This window comes from Eretmochelys imbricata, chromosome 3 (genome assembly GCF_965152235.1).
Source record: "Eretmochelys imbricata isolate rEreImb1 chromosome 3, rEreImb1.hap1, whole genome shotgun sequence".
Classification (NCBI taxonomy): domain Eukaryota; kingdom Metazoa; phylum Chordata; order Testudines; family Cheloniidae; genus Eretmochelys; species Eretmochelys imbricata.
In genome coordinates, this window is record NC_135574.1 from 205299172 (window position 1) to 205315225 (window position 16054).

The 16054-nt window shown below is 45.4% G+C and overlaps 1 protein-coding gene across 1 annotated transcript; it reads left to right on the forward strand.

Moving 5' to 3' along the window:
- The first annotated feature begins 1614 nt into the window (after window positions 1–1614).
- Window positions 1615–2088, forward strand: SCP2D1 (SCP2 sterol binding domain containing 1). The gene has a single exon (XM_077812201.1). The coding sequence runs from the start codon at window positions 1615–1617 to the stop codon at window positions 2086–2088; it is 474 nt and encodes a 157-aa protein (XP_077668327.1).
- The last annotated feature ends 13966 nt before the right edge of the window (window positions 2089–16054 follow it).

Here is a 16054-nt window from a genome sequence, read left to right on the forward strand (position 1 = left end):
AATTCTCAGTGAGGAAGGATGGCCTAGTGGTTAGGGGGCTGACCTGGGACTTAGGAGACTCTGTTTCAGTTCCCTGCTCCATCACAGACTTCCTGTGTGACTTTGGGCAAGTCATTTAGCCTCTCTGTGGCTCAGTTCCCATCTGAAGAAGAGTGAGGCGCCACTGGAACAAAGAAACTGCCCATTGAAACATCATGAAAATAATGTGCCTATGACTGAGTCGGTCATGGGATACATAGATATAGATGGCACAGGGGTTTGGTGAGGCTGAATCATTAAAGATTGCGAGGCACTCAGATACCTCAGATGGGTGCCATATTAATACCATAGACTTGGTCTACACCTAAAACGTAAGTCAGTCTAGTTATGTTACTCAGGGCTGTGAAAAATTTTGCTCCCTGTGTGATATAGTTAGGTCGACCTAGCCCCCATTATAGATGCAGCGTGGTCGATGGAAAAATTCTTCTGTCAACCTAGCGCCTGCCTCTCCAGGGACTAGATTTACTACCACGATGGGAGAGCCCCGTGTCTACAGCATAGTGGTACAGCGGCGTAGCTGCAGCTGTGCCATTGTGGCACTTGCAGGATAGACAGGATACTGATCCTGGGTAGCATACAGAGTCATTTTGTGGGTTGCTGTTACTAATATTTTAAAAACTTCTTGTCTCTCGCAAATGTGTAAAATACAGAACAGGAAAACTGGGAGTAAGGCTGTGGCATATGGAGCTTTAAGACAGAGAGTTTGCCTGGTTACTGCGGCTTTAAAATTTGGATCATTCTGGACTGGCAGGGCTCAAAAGACAAGTCAGAAGGCAACTGTTGCAGCTGGACTTGATTGGAGGCTGGACTCAAGAATGACGTGACTGTGGCTATAGCTGGTAGGTAACGAACCCCCTCCTCGCTGTGCTAACAGTTCACTTTTTGATACTGTATTATTTTCTTGCTGCTGTTGTTCTGATCCAGTTAAAGTTACGGTACTTAGTGAAAAATGTGTAATTGTATTATTAGATGCTGGGACACGTAACAAAGGCTACATATACACATCTCAAGGTGGCTATGCACACACATTTTGAAGAGTTAAAGACAGTCACAAATACTCAGACTTGGTGTCTGTGACTGCTATATTGTGTAACCCTGTGATATATACAGGTTGTGTGTAGTCTACAGCCCACAGTTACAAATGCAGTATTCCTGTATTAAGCGTATAACAAACATCCCATTGCTAGCCAACAACAACAAAACCCCCCAACTTATTTCACAACTATGATATAATCATGGCTGTTAAGTAAAAAGCATGAAATGTGACATTAAATGCAACCATCCCCACATTTTAACACTGTAAAGTATTAACCAATAAAATTACAGTATGCAAATGAACTAACACTTTAGGCTGATTGGCTGGGTTACCTCTGATGTCACAATGCCACCACCCAACAATGATTTCACATTATTGAAAAAATTTAAATAATACCTTTAATACAAAAGCAGAAGGCAAGGTTTACGAAGGAAACACAAAAGTACGGTACAATAATCAGCAGACAGACAAATCAGACAACGGTTCATTGTTGGTATCTTGAGGTCAAATTGTAGTCTGCAGCAAATCTGCAAAGAGAGATGTGGAAGGAAAGAAAGAAAACGTACCTTCAGACTAAGATCAAAGAGACAGAAGAAGCCACTGGCTCAGGCTCCTACGTGGCTCTGACCTCCACCTCCGCTAAATCTTCAGGGAAAGCCGCCGGCCTCCAGAGTGATCTTATATTTGAGGAAATTGGTCGCCGTATTAAGGAAATGGGAAGCCAGATGGTCAAGAAAGTGAATGCCATATTTCAGTGGGACATCACTAGAGATGGAAAGATGGTGGTGCAGTGGACTCTTGACTTAAAGACTGGCTCTGGAGAGATCTACCAAGGAGCTTCACGTTGTCCTGCTGACACGGTCTTCACCCTTTCCGATCATGACTTCATGCAGTTGGCCCTGGGCAAGATTAAGCCCCATAGGGCACTCTTTGTTGGCAGGCTGAAGGTAAGAGGCAACATCATGTTGGGTCAGAAGCTGGAGATGATTCTTAAAAATCATGCTAAACTCTGAGCTACACAGTGCCTTACTGGTGGCAAGAAGGGCCAAGACTGAATTCCTTTTGTCATACAGCAGAGTTGCTCACAATGGAGACTGAAAAAAGCACATCCTATTTTAATGCAAATTCTTACTATTCAAGTTTGGAGACACTCTACAGCTAATTTGATTGATCAATTATTATTGTTACAGTAAACTGGGAGTTAATAGCATAATGCACCATGTCTCTCACTGGTCCTCAATGGAAGCTTTCGTCATGCATTTGCTTAGCCGCAGCAAGCATATGGAATGCGTACAGTGCTTTACATTTCAGTCTCAGGAAAGTATGTGCCTGCCACTCTGAGGTTCAGGAGAGCAGGGTTCACACCCTGAGTTTCCAAAGATGACTGGGGCTGGGAACACTGCGGTCATCACCCGCCCAGAGAAGGTTTTGAACCTCCAGTGTTCCTCCACAGCCAAATGGGAAAGTAGTGGTGCGACACTGCCAGATTCAGCCCTCGGGTAACTCCACTGAATGCTGGGGATGAATATGGCCCATTGAGACATGTTCAAGACGGAGTTATGGCCAGTACTTTTAACCAGAGGGAGGTCACTACAACATGGATTTGTGGAGGCAGGTGGGGGAGGCAGGTACCAGTAAATCGTAAAACTGGGGGGAAGACATAGCATGGGACAATCTCTAAACATAAGGAGATCACTTCTGGAGCATGTCATTAAGGCATGTTCAACATTAGTTGGAGAAGCCAATGGGTGCTGCGACTTCCCCAGAGTTCTGGAAGCCATGCAACACAACACCTCAAAAGAAGGTGTTCCATAAGGCTGAGGAGCTCAAAAGTCCAATTGGCTGCCTTGCATGATGTTTTTATGGAGGAATTGCCGTAGCTGAACAGGCCAGGGGCTCTTTTTCTGACACTGGCCAATTCCTGACCACTGACCAAGTCTGTGAATCCAGTCATATGTGAAGCATAAGGATTGATAGGCCATGTTGTTTTATCTTAACTTGTGCGAATGTAGATGCTATTCTTATCATAAGTCTAATCCTTTGTTGAAAATTACTAAACTACTTGCCTTAATATTTTCCTGCAGCAGTGGGTTCCACAGGTTAAGTGGGCCTTATATAAACATCCTTTTAATGTTTTCCCCCTTCATAGTATCACCTTGTTCTTGAATGATGGAAAGGAGAACTATGAGCACCTGCCCAGGTTTATCTCTGCCAGTCATTAATTTATATATCTCAGTCATATCTCCTGTTACTTTTCCCTTGCCAAGTTAAATTGTGGAGTCCTCATAACACCCCTGTAGGATAGGTGTGCATTTTACACATGGCATATTGAGGCATAGACAAGTATAGTGATTTACAAATCACTGGCAGAGATGAGATTAGAACTCAGACCTCCTGACTCCCAGCGTTTTGCTTTCACCACAACACCTAACTGCCTTCAGTGCCATAACAGTAGTAGAGCTGGGCAGGAGCTGGACTTTTGGTTCTGTGGGAATTTCCATAATTTTGAAATGTTTTCCATTCTGAAAGGGAGCAAAAACAAATATATATTTTTAAAATTTCCTTTGAAATGAAATTCTGAAAAAAAAAATGGGTTGATTGAAATGTTTGCTTTTGATAAAAAACAAACATTTCATTCTGATTTTGACCTTTTAAAACTTTTTTAAAAGCATAGAAACAATGATGAACTTTGTTTCAGCAAGTCTTTTTGAAATGGGACATTGAAATGCTCCATCCTGAAAATGCTGAAGCGAGACGTTACATTCTCAAAACACTTCATTTCTTTTTGTACAAAATTTTGTAAAAATTGACACTTTTAAAAAAACATTTTGATTTCAACAAAAATAATGTTTTTCACTGAACAAAGTATTTTGATGAAAAATTTCCACCCAGCTCTAGGTGACAGTTGCTATGTTATTCCACATCCCTTTCTCAATGCAACCTAACATCTTACTCACCACAAAGCAAACATCTTTGCTCTGCTTTCCAATAGTGATGCTTTATCGAGATACTCAAAGGTATTTAGGCTCTTAACTTAGGACCTTAAATATCTTTGAGGACCTGGGCCTTAGATCTTTATCCCGAGGGGATACAACCAGTTCAAAAATTGTCAGTGTGGCTGAGTAGTTTGACTTGTTTTTTCTACAGAGCATTACATTGCAAGTTGTTTGCGCTGAATTAGCAATGGGCCTGAGTCAAACCCTATGAGCCAGCTCTCCTGAACTTTGGGGAAACTTCAGATCCAGACTGGCCGGTGCTCTTGGTAGTCAGGGCTCTGCTGTAACTTTACAATCTGCATTGAATAAGGGGTGAGTAGCTGCCCCAGGGGAAGAGCAAGGAAAAATTGCCACTCCAAGTCACCATTTCCCATCTGCACGGGGAGATGTAAGTCACATTGAAGAAGAGAAAGGGCTGTGACAATCTAATCCTTAATGAGCTTAACCTAAACTCCTGATCTTCTGAACCTCCAGGAGGCTGAGATGTAGCCTTTGCTACTCAGGTGAGTGTTACTGAATTCCACTTTTCAGGGAGTTGCCCTATTCTCTAAGGACTCTCTGGAGTTTCTGGTCACCCTCCCTAGTAGTCCTGACTAACCTAAATCAAAATGCACATTTGTCATAAGAACTCCTTGTTCTTACATTTGTCCCAGTTTGGGGGATAGGTCTGCTTCTAGCTACGATACCCACTTCAGGCTCACGAAGCTCTTGGTGTCTGTATAGAGGTTAGAATCTGCCATTCCATGGTATTCCTGTTGAAAACTTTGCTAGAGGATGACTCCTGCACAGGTTGGTGTGATGTTCACATCTTAATGCTGGCCTGAATGTCACTGATCTTTAGTTCACTGCAAGATATCAAGTCAGGAGGAGACCTGCCTGATTCTAAAAGAATGAACCGTTCACCCCAAACTGAGCCAAACTGTATTTTTGAGGCTTGAAATAGTGCCTAAGGGCCAGATTTTCAAAGGTATTTAGGTGCTTAAAGATGCAGATAGGTGACCAATGGGATTTTTCAAAAAGATTTTCAATGGGAGTTAGGTGTTTAACCTGTTTGTGGGGTTTTGAAAATCCCACTAGATGCCTATCTGCAGCTTTAAGCAGCTAAATACCTTTGAAAATCTGGCCCAAAATGTTTAAATACTATTTGAAAATGGGACTTAGTTTCCTAAGTCACGTAGGCCCTTTTGAAAATTTTACCCAGTGACTTTTCAGTATTAAACTGAACCTAACCCACCCACCAAATATGTGTATCATGGGATGTTGTGAAGGCCAGAAGTATAACTGGGTTCAAAAGAGAATTAGATAAGTTCACGGAGGATGGGTCCATTGATGGCTGTTAGCCAGGATGGTCAGGGATGTAACCCCATGCTCCCAATGTCTCTAAACCTCTGACTGCCAGAAGCTGGGACTGGATGACAAGAGATGAATCACTTGTAACTGGCCTGTTCAGTTATTTCCCTCTGAAGCATCTGGCATTGGCCACTGTCAGAGACAGGATACTGGGCTAGATGGACCATAGGTGTGACCTGGTATGGCCATTCTTATGAGTTTAAGGCCTGAAGGGACCCCCTGATCATCTAGAGGCCCAGGGGCACCTAGCTATGATCTCCTTTTCACACTCCTTAGTTAATGCGAATGGGACTCAAGCTCTTAACCAGGAGGTGATATGGGCCAGTTTGCTAGCAATCTGGGTTGCATTGGTGCTTCGGATCACTGATGTTTTGGAAGAAGTAAGGATTTTTTCACATATAAGGAACATTGACCAGTGACCATCTCATTTCTGGGAAATCCCTTTGGAGTGTTTAAAACCCTGAATTCTCCTTCAGCCTCAAAGCTTTTCCAATAGAACAAGCCCTGTTGGGTGAATTGGAATCCAGATGGGAGTGTCCTGCCAGCAGTGACAGCATTAGTCCCTTTTCTCAAGGGACAGAACCCCTTTGTCCCAGGTGCAGCAAGGAGTCACCTCGAGTGAAGGCACCAGACATCACAAACAAGAACCCAAGACCCAACCTCTGTGAGGAGAGGGGAGAAACCACTACAAGCAGCAAGCAAGCAGGGAGGACACTTGAGCCACACCTCATGGTTTGGCAGGACAACAAGAATAAAATCCGAGGGTCTGAGTCTTCCCTGCTGAAGTCAGTGACAAAATAGCTATTGAGTCTAATGCAAGGATCAGGCCTCAAGTGATCAGTCTAGCACCACTCTCCTTTTCCATCATGCAGATTACTCGCTCATTCTCTGAAGTCATCCCCTCCTGCATAATCGTGTATAGAGGCCCCAGTTGAGATTAGGGCCCCATCGTGGCAAGCACTGTACATCCACATAGAAAGAGACGGTCTCTGCACCAGAGCGCTTACAGTCTAAATAGACAAGATCAAGGAAGGATTAATATCCCCATTTATTGGGAAAATGAGGCACAGAGAGGTTAAATGACTTGCCGAAGGTCATACAGGGAGTGTGGCAGAGCAGGAATTGAACCCAGAATTGAGTGCCAGTCCAGTGCCTTTACAAGACTTTCCTTCCTCCTGCAAAAGTGGTAAGCGCCACAGAAGGGGAATGCTGATGCCCTGTGCTGTTCCTAAATGGAACTCCCGTCTGTGCTTAGAAGCTTTAGAAAAGAAGGTGACTCTGCAGGATGATTTCTGATCTGTGTGCTGCACATGTACTGTCGCGGGGTTTGTTTGGATTGGGCAGGGAACACTCCCTCAGTACAGACACAGCAAGGATCTGATCATCTCTGCATCTCAACGGCAAAATCCAAATCGTGCTTTCAGGAGAAGTGTCTGCACCGCTGAGACACGGTCGGCCGATGGAGGTCTTTGATAAGGCACTAGTAGTGTCATTTGCAGTGATAAAAGTTTGCTATCTTAACTAGTCGCTTCTGTTGGTTTTTATTTACTCAGGCATTTGAGTGCAGTTTTGGGAAATTCACTGAGACAACCTCAGATGAAACCTTTAGCAAGAGGAATGATAAATATTCAAATGAGATCTCAATGAATTTCTAATATCCGTGAATGCAGCTATATGGGATATTACAAGAAGCCAGCAGATAAGAATGCTTTTTGAATTCTTATGCTGGCATACAGTGACGTTTGATGTTTGAGCAGATTTGGTTACATTTGTACCAATAAATACTAAACACAGGATGATATCATTTCATTTCCAGCCAGGGATTCCCAGTACCAGAATATCTCACTCAAGCAAACCAACGTCCAGTGTAATTTCAGAACTGTGAATTAAATGTAAAACAGGGACCGGGAATCTTTGTGGAGATGTAGACAACTTGTGTTGGTTGGGTTCAAAGTTGAAATATGTGCAAGAGCCGCTGTATATTTTTGACTTGTAAGACACAGATGGTGGCTTTTTTAATAATTCAGAAGAAGTTATTAAATATATCAAGAAGAAGGTAGGAGAGCAACACTGAAAGAGACCAGGACATGCATGAGGCTTGTTTTCGGGAGAGTTTAACTCAAGTCTGGGAGCTTATAGAGGGGGGATTTTCCAGACACTGCAAATACAAAGTGGATCGACTCATGCTCTGCTCTGAGTGTCCTGCAGACAAAGCTCCCAATCCTGCAAACTGCCTGGAGCTCCAGGCATTGAGGATAGCAAACAAACACACTATTGAGGGTTCTGCCCTCTTCTTAAAGGCACAGTTTCCATTTCTATTCAGGGCACATGGTTAACAATGCATCCACTAGCAAAATACAATGAGTACAAGTACCACAATAAAACAAATATTTAAAAACATAAACATTCACTTCTGAATATCTTCAGATAGCAGTTATTCCAGGCTTGTCACATGTACAACAAGATGTTGGTCAGATGAATGTGTAACTTACAAATGTTTTACAGGTATCCTAGTAGAATATGCAATACAACTCCTAATTACTTATCAATGTGGAGGTAATCTAGGGACATTTTAAAGAAGTTAAGGGGCCCATATCTGAATTTAAATGTGCTATTGTTTCTATTGTAAATATGTTAGTCTGTTTTAATGTTTCTGCTACAGCTCCTTGTAATGTTTTCATCTGAGTCCCCAGCATATATGGCTGTTGTGTTGTATTTCAGTATAAGTAGGTTTTTATCTGATGCATTTTACGTATTGAGAAAATAAACATTTTAAACAAAATACGTGTGTGTGTGTGTGTGTGTATTTGTGTTGGTTTTGATACATCTTGGTATTCTGGGGACGATTCAAGCAGATTTGTTTCCTTTACAAATGGGTTCAACCTTTTCTGTGGTGCTGCCCTGAATTTAGTGGTCTCTTTTTGTTTGTTTGTTTAGATTAAAGAACAATACAAATGCCCATTGGATAAACTCCAGGCACTTTAACAATTAGTTAGATTAACGATGGTAAATAGTAACCATCTCACAGCAAAAAATAATTGTAGACAAATTGTACTGGGAGGGCTTGAGCTCTGTGTTGAGAGCCTGGGGCTAAGCCAGTCTCGATTGGAGGATGGGCCCCACCTGAGAGGAATCAGGTGATTTCTGTATAAAAGGAGCTGCAGCTCTCCTGTGTCTGTAAAAACTGCAGGAAGCAAGAAGGTTCTCGCAGGGCCCTAAGTTAGCAGGGGAAAATTCAGTGCAGGCAAGGAAGCTTCAGGGAAGAGAAGGAGGAAGAAAAGCTCTCCTAACAGCGAGGGCTAGGAGAGACCCTGACTAACTGGGGAAAGATCTGGCAGACATTTGGGGGAACTTGAGAAGAGAGGCAGGAAGTAGCCCAAGGAAAACTGCAGCAAAGGTAAAGGAGCAAATCTAGCTGTTCAGTACAGGGGCCTGGGCCAGAACCCAGAGTTGAGGGTGGGACTTGGGTTCCCCTACTGGCCCCAAGAAAGAGGGTGTACAAGCCCATTGCAAGGGTTATTGAGCCCTGCACAGGTGCAGTAGGTTGAACTGAGGACTGGCTGAGGAAGAGTCCCAGAGAGGGCAGAAGGATTTTTGTTTCTGTTGAAGACACTTTTGGACTTTTAGTTTGGGACAGTTGGGACCCTGGAAGGGGTGGACTAAAGAAGGTGACCCAGCCAGAGAGCCAGGTTACCATCTAGGCTGACCAGATAGCAAGAGTGAAAAATCTGGACAGGGGTGGGGGGTAATAGGCACCTATATAAGCAAAAGCCCCATATATAGGGACTATCCCTATAAAATCGGGACATCTGGTCACCCTATTACCATCTGGTCCCTCATGGTCTCTCCTCCTTGTGTGCTCCCACACAGTCCCTCCTCATTTTGCTCATTGTGTGCTCGCTTGTGATCCATCTTTCTCCTCCTCGCATCCTCCCTCATGGTTCCTCCTCATTCATTGCCTTGTGGTTCCTCCTCATTGTGCTCCCTCATGGATTGTCATCCTCCTGCTCCTTACCTGCTCCCTGTAATTCATCCTTATCCTTTTCTCACACTTCCTTATGGTTCCTCCTCCTCTCATGCTCCCTTAGGGTCATTTCTCCCACCCCACTTTTCTTGCCCTCTTCTCCCCCCCATCTCAGTCCCTGCAGACTCCAGTCCGGCTCTGACCCTGGCTTCCCCAGCCTGTCCTGGATCTGCTGCTGTCTGGAGCCTGAGTGTGGTGGGATTTCTAGGCAACCACTGGGCCTCAGCTGCTGGAATCACAGCATGGTTGTATTGTCTCCTGTGATGAGATGCAGGGACAAGGAGGATAACCAGAGAAGCAAAGAAATTATCAAGGGCAGGATCCAATGGCCAGGCCCCTGCCCGCAGACCACTATACTCCAAACAAGAAACTGTAACCTCCAATGAGTCTGGGCCAAATACTACACCACGAGAGAGATCAATGGATCCCTGTCCAGTGCTGGTAGACTCTTGGGCACAGGTTTTCACTGCACGCTCAGTATTGTGGATAAGAGCCACCCAGGGAGCCTGAAGAACGTTGAGACCTTTTGGTGGTGTAGTCCCAGGTTCCAGACCAAACCAAACTCATCTCAAGATCATGGGAATATGACAAACCACTGTTGCTTGGGACACCCTCCATCTAGCCTGTGACTTCCTGTATCATCAAGGAGAGACAGTTTGCCATGACACCTGTGGGGGTGAAACGAAGGTATACAAGGTCGCCATGGAGACGAATGTGACTCTATCCCTGGGGAGTGAGACGGTTGTTCCTGCAGAGGTGAAAGGGAACCTGACAGAAGGGCTGAAAAGGCACGATGGAACCCCCACCATTAGGTCGACATGAATTCCTGGTGGCCTGGATCATAGGCAAAAGTATGAGAGGCTGTGTTGCAATGAGAGGTGCCATTATGACCCCCAAGTCATGTACCAGGGAATGGGGTTTGGTACCTGGCACCTGAAGGTGATTGTGTATCCACAGGCAGTGTTCCAAGTACTGGCAATTCAGCAAGGTGCTGGGAAAAGAGGGAGTCACTGAGACAGACTGAACCCGGGAGTGAAGCAAGTGCTGGAGAAGCTACGCCAAGCCAATTTAAAGGTGAAATCAGTAAAATGCATTTTTTTTTCTGTAATCAAGTAAATGACCTGGGGCATGTCTGTGATCTCAGAAGATGTGTAGTGGGGGGGGGACTGATGGGAGTTCTAGTCGCCTGCTTAGCAGATCCATCACTCAAATGTGGGTTGAGAGGCATGGACTTTGAGAGAAACAACTTAAGATTCTTCCTTTTATGTTTCTACTTCTTTTCTGTGCTTGCAGAGAGAGAAAACCAGCCCAGCCAAAGTCCCATTCTTGGGTTAATGCTCCTATCCCATTTATGAAGAGATTTCAGTTGCTGTTAACTTCTGAAAAGGAAAACTGGGGCTACGTTGGGTACAAGCAGCCGCCCACAGCAGTGAGGCTCAGGGCCCAAGTCTACAGACTCGGACTCGTGCTACGGTGCTAAAAAGCGCTGTGTAAACATTTGGGCTCAGATTGGAGCTCAGGCTCTATAGCCTAGGGAGGTGGGTAGCTGGAACCCATAGAATGAGCCCGAGTCTGTAGACCCGAGCTCTGAGACTCGCTGCTACTTTGCAGTGTAGACACATCCGTTGTGGCTTGGAGTTGAAGTTAAAAAAGCGACTTGGGAGTCTTGATCCTATTTTAAAAAATGATCTAAACATGGAGGGCCATATTTGCAAAGGTTTTTAGGTACCTGAAGCAGCAGATAGGCACCCAGTGGTATTTTCAAATTGACTGCAATGGGAGTTAGCTGCCTAACCTGCTTAAGTGGAATCCCACTAGGCGCCTCACTGCATCTTAAGGAACTGAAGTACTTTGAAAATCTGGCCTTTCGGAGCCTATATCTCATTGAAAGTCAATGGGATTTTGTCTCAGGCAATTAGGACCCTCTTTTGAAAATGGAACTTAGGCGCTTTGGAAAATGCCACCCTAGGACTACATGATTGCCCAAGGGAGTCAGAACTCAATTTACGCCCTTGGCCTGTGTCTTTGATCCAGGCATGTGATGGTGTTTTTATTATTTGCATTGCAGCAGCACCCAGAGTCCCCAGCCAGGAATGGGGCTCTGTTATGATGTGGCTCAGTGCATGCATCTGGTGAGATGCAGTCCCTGCCTTGGAGAGCTGGCAATCTATTTAGACAAGACAGACAGGGCGGGATGGGAAACAGAGACATGAAGATGGGAAGGGACATGCCTAAGGTCACAGAACAGGTCTCCTGAGTCCCTGTCCTGTGTTCTGCTCACTGGATCATACTGTGCTGCATGCTTTTCACCCCACCTCCCATCCCCCATCTGGAGCAGGTAGCCAGGGACTGGGCAGAACCTTGGTTCCGTCCCCATCACTGACCAGGGCAGCTGGGGTGGAATGGGGCATGTCTTCATAGAATCATAGAAGATTAGGGTGGGAAGAGACCCCATGAGGTCATTTAGTCCAACCCCCTGCTCAAAGCAGGACCAACCCCAACTAAATCATCCCAGCCAGGGCTTTGTCAAGCCGGGCCTTAAAAACCTCTAAGGAAGGAGATTCCACCACCTCCCTAGGTAACCCATTCCAGTGCTTCACCACCCTCCTCGTGAAATACTTTTTCCTAATATCCAACCTAGACCTCCCTCACTGCAACTTGAAGCCAGTGCTCCTTGTTCTGTTATCTGCCACCACTGAGAACAGCCCAACTCTATCCTCTTTGGAACCCTCCTTCAGGTAGTTGAAGTCTGCTATCAAATCCCCCCCTCACTCTTCTCTTCTGCAGACTTCTGCATTTACGGCTGGTGCAGGCCAACAGTAAATGAGTAACTCGTTGCTCATGGCCAGGATTAAAGACACTACCCAGCCCTTTGATAGCGGGAGTTCTGAACCTAAGGGTTTCATTCTAGCTGTGGGAGCAATGCTTGGGTGATGCCAGAGCTGAGCCCCACTCATTCAACACTGCCTCCTTTGATGAGAGATCAGATTCAGTGCAAATGAGCTTTCCCACCCCCTCACCCCCTCCATTTTCGCCAGTGAATGCCAACACTGGAAGAGAGGCAAATTTCTGACACACTCACACACACACACTCACTCACACACACACACACACACTCCAAGCATCTGACTTGGCTAATCATAACAAACATCTGTCAACTACTAAAAATAACCGCTTTGTACCATTTTGCAAAGCATAATATTTATATAGCTCAGCAGTATAATTAAAGTAATGTTTAGTTAACACTTGAAAACAGCTGGAAACTCACCAAAGCACATTGCAAGATTTATAGCCCATATTAATAGCCTGCTTGTTAGGAAGCGTTGGGGAATTTTGCAGACTTTCAATAGACACTGAGATGTAGAGCCTGATCCTCAGTGGGTGTAAAGTCAATGGAGCTACACTGATTTACACCAGCTGAGGATCTGGTCTGTGGATTAGTATGTAACACTGGCTTCTCACCATGCTTAATAAAGATCCATTTCCTGCAAGTCTGCATGCTGCATTTCATATTGCTAACAAAACACAGAGGAGCTCATGTAAATTCAGGCCCCTGTACAACAGTGACTCTAGGACAGAAACTGCCCTGAAAGTAGAGTTGCCAACTCTGACTGAAGCTATTCCAGGAGATCCCCCCAACATGACATAATGTCATTTTCTTAAAATATCCTATTAAAATCTCCTGCATTGCTTTCAATAGTCACCGGGAGATTGATGCTGAATATTCCGGGAGACTCCAGGCCGAACCGGGAGGGTTGGCAAACCTGCCTGAAAGCCTTCTGTAGGATGGCCTTTATCTCTGGTGAGTGCTTCAAAAACTGTGGGTGGAGGGCTGGATCCCCCCAACCTGTCACTGGAAGAAGGAGTAAACTGCAAGTGTAAACCCACAATGATTCCATTCCACTCTGTGGGAATGGCCCATGTAGGGGACTTTGGGTCTCTAAACGTTGATGAGATATTGGCAGGAGCCCATAAGCAAAAAGCTGTGTCCTCATTCCTGTATTGGTGTCTTCCACCTGTCCTAGCCTAGGAGTGAATAAAACTAATTGATTTCCATCTGAATGATCTCTCAATGTCTTTTAGCTTAAAATGCTCACAAGATGTGCCCTGTAAGAAGTGTTTGTACTGTGATTTAGGGAGGATTATTTAATTAGTTTAATTTTGGATTAAAAATAATCAGATGGAAAGATGCAATAGCAATGTAATGGGTATATTGGCCCTTTTAGAGTAGAGGGCCCAGAAGACTCCATACTAGGGAGCCGCAATGAAAAAAGACCCAGGAAATAGCCTGGTAGAGGAAAAGAGGAAATAGTGTCAGGGAATTAGGAATTGGATGGAGAGGAGGAACCCCAGGACACTGTTCCTTTAAGGGCCTGGGATCAGGAGCCCTGTTGGTAGGGTGTGGCAGACACCCCTCTCTTCCAGCCAACCAGGAGGAGCTGTCTGGAGGAGGGCAGTATATAGACTGGCTTCTCCCTCACGGAAGAGTGTAGCAAAAGAAGGAAGCTTGGGGCCAGAAGGCTAAACTCCAAAGAGAGAGAGCAACGAGAAGTAACCCTGCGAAGATCTGGCTGTAGCAGGAGAAGTGCATGGTGTGGATGACTGAAGAACTAAAGATAAGTAGGAACCTTTGGCTGGCAGTGATGGACTTTATTGGTGGGACTGTTTGAGGTCATTAAACCAGCCCCAAGTGGAGGGTGGAAGGACTAATCAGAAAGGCTGGGGGGGTGGTGTCTACAAGGGGCCCCAAAAGGGGGGAATGGAGAGAGGCTGCTGCAAAGAGAATCCGGCCAGGAGGGGCTGCTCAGGAAGTGGCAGCTCTGTTACAAGCAGTTTTACTTCTTTGTCAGGTGAAATGGTTTATAGTTGTGGAATTGAAAGGAGGAGATATTTGAGACATTTATCGTTTTGTGGTGGAAAGAGATCCTGGCAAAATGGCAGCGTGCTTCTCGCTCAAATGAGCTGGTACTCCTCATTCTCAACGGCATGTTTCCTCATGTTGTTCTGCTCTGGGTCTGGACGCTTTTTTTTAATGGTAATTACAGCAGTCGGAGCTCAAGTGCTGGTAGAAGCTCAGTGGGCAAAGGCTTTGACTTGCATGGGGCTGACAGTGTAGAGGGTCGGAGGCACTGGCCTTGTGATTGACCAGCGACACCAGCTCAGCAGCAAACCATCCAGGTGAGAGGATGACGGTTGGCCACATGGGGACATTTTTAAACATACTTTTTTTTTTAAGGGTTGATGCTTTCAGTGTCCCACTCTTGCATGCGTACACACACACATAAATTGTGTTCACTCTTTGTCTATTTTTAACTGATCTGTTAAAAATCTCTTAACATCTCTCCTCCTTGCTGTCTCATTTCCAGTTCCCTCTGGAGCGATGCTGCTCAAGGAACTGAAAGTGCAGTTTAGTTGGTTGTTTAATGTGGCTACCTTTCCACTTGGCTTCTCAGCAGCAGCCAGCCCAGTGGGTGACAGCAGGGGTCTCATGGCAACCTAGTGTTGTCATTAGTGGATCATCATGTTGTACAAACTACAACAGTGCTCCATGATCCACTAATGACAACGGGCTGACACTGGGCTGGCAGGTGTTAGGCTGTACTTGGGCACAGGCCTCCAGCAGATCCCTGGTATCCATGGCAACTGTGTTCTGAGCCCTTGACCAGTTATGTGGGGATGCCAATCCCTGCCCCCAAAGGAAATTCTTGGAGGGCAAACTCATGAGGCCAGGCTTCACACAAGCCTCAATAAAGGTGGCACAGCCCAGACAGGGGGGATGGCAAAGGTGGCTTCATGCAATGTTTGTACCTCCCTGTCTCAGGGCTGCTCTGAGAGCCATGCTGCCTATCGGCTGGTCTGCAAAGTGCTCTAGCCACTCCCCTTTCTGCCTCCAACACCCCCTCCTGCCCCTTGTATGCCTCTTCACTGCGGGCTACAAGAAGGGGCAGGACTCTGGTCACATTACTTTAGCCTTACTCTACCCCCGTGGAAATTCCTCTGGGGCTGCCAGAGCAACGTATAGGGGCCGTCACGGGGATCAATATCTGGGCCATAGAATCTCCAGTCCCCCATGTGGAATTAACCTGCAGAGGCACCAATTTAGCCTTTCCTCTTTTGCATCCAGTTTAGCCTCTTGAACCGGGCAGAGCAACAGAGGGATTTGCTGTGACTCTTTGTCGGTATCACATTAACTGTGTACCGAAATGGCAATGCCTCTTGGCTTTCAGCTGCTAGTTCAGACTCCATCACCATACACACCCATGCGTATACCTGTTTGTGGAAGGGTAAATAACCAGTTAGTGGAACAATGTAGCTGGAGATGTGGTGGAGAATCCACTACTTGAAATCTTTACTTGAGGACTGGATTTCTTTCTAAAAGGCTGGCTCTAATTCCCACGCAAGCCATGGGCTTGATGCAGGAATCATTGCATGAAGTTCTCTAGCCTGTGGTCTACAGGAGGTGAGAAGAGACGGTGACAATGGCCCCTTCTGGCTTTGGAATCTATGAATCAATGTGCTTATAGAAAATAATTTTCTGCCTTGATAAGATGCTGTATTGACATCAGTGGAGACCAAGGGTCAGATGCTCAGCTCTGCTAAATCAATGGA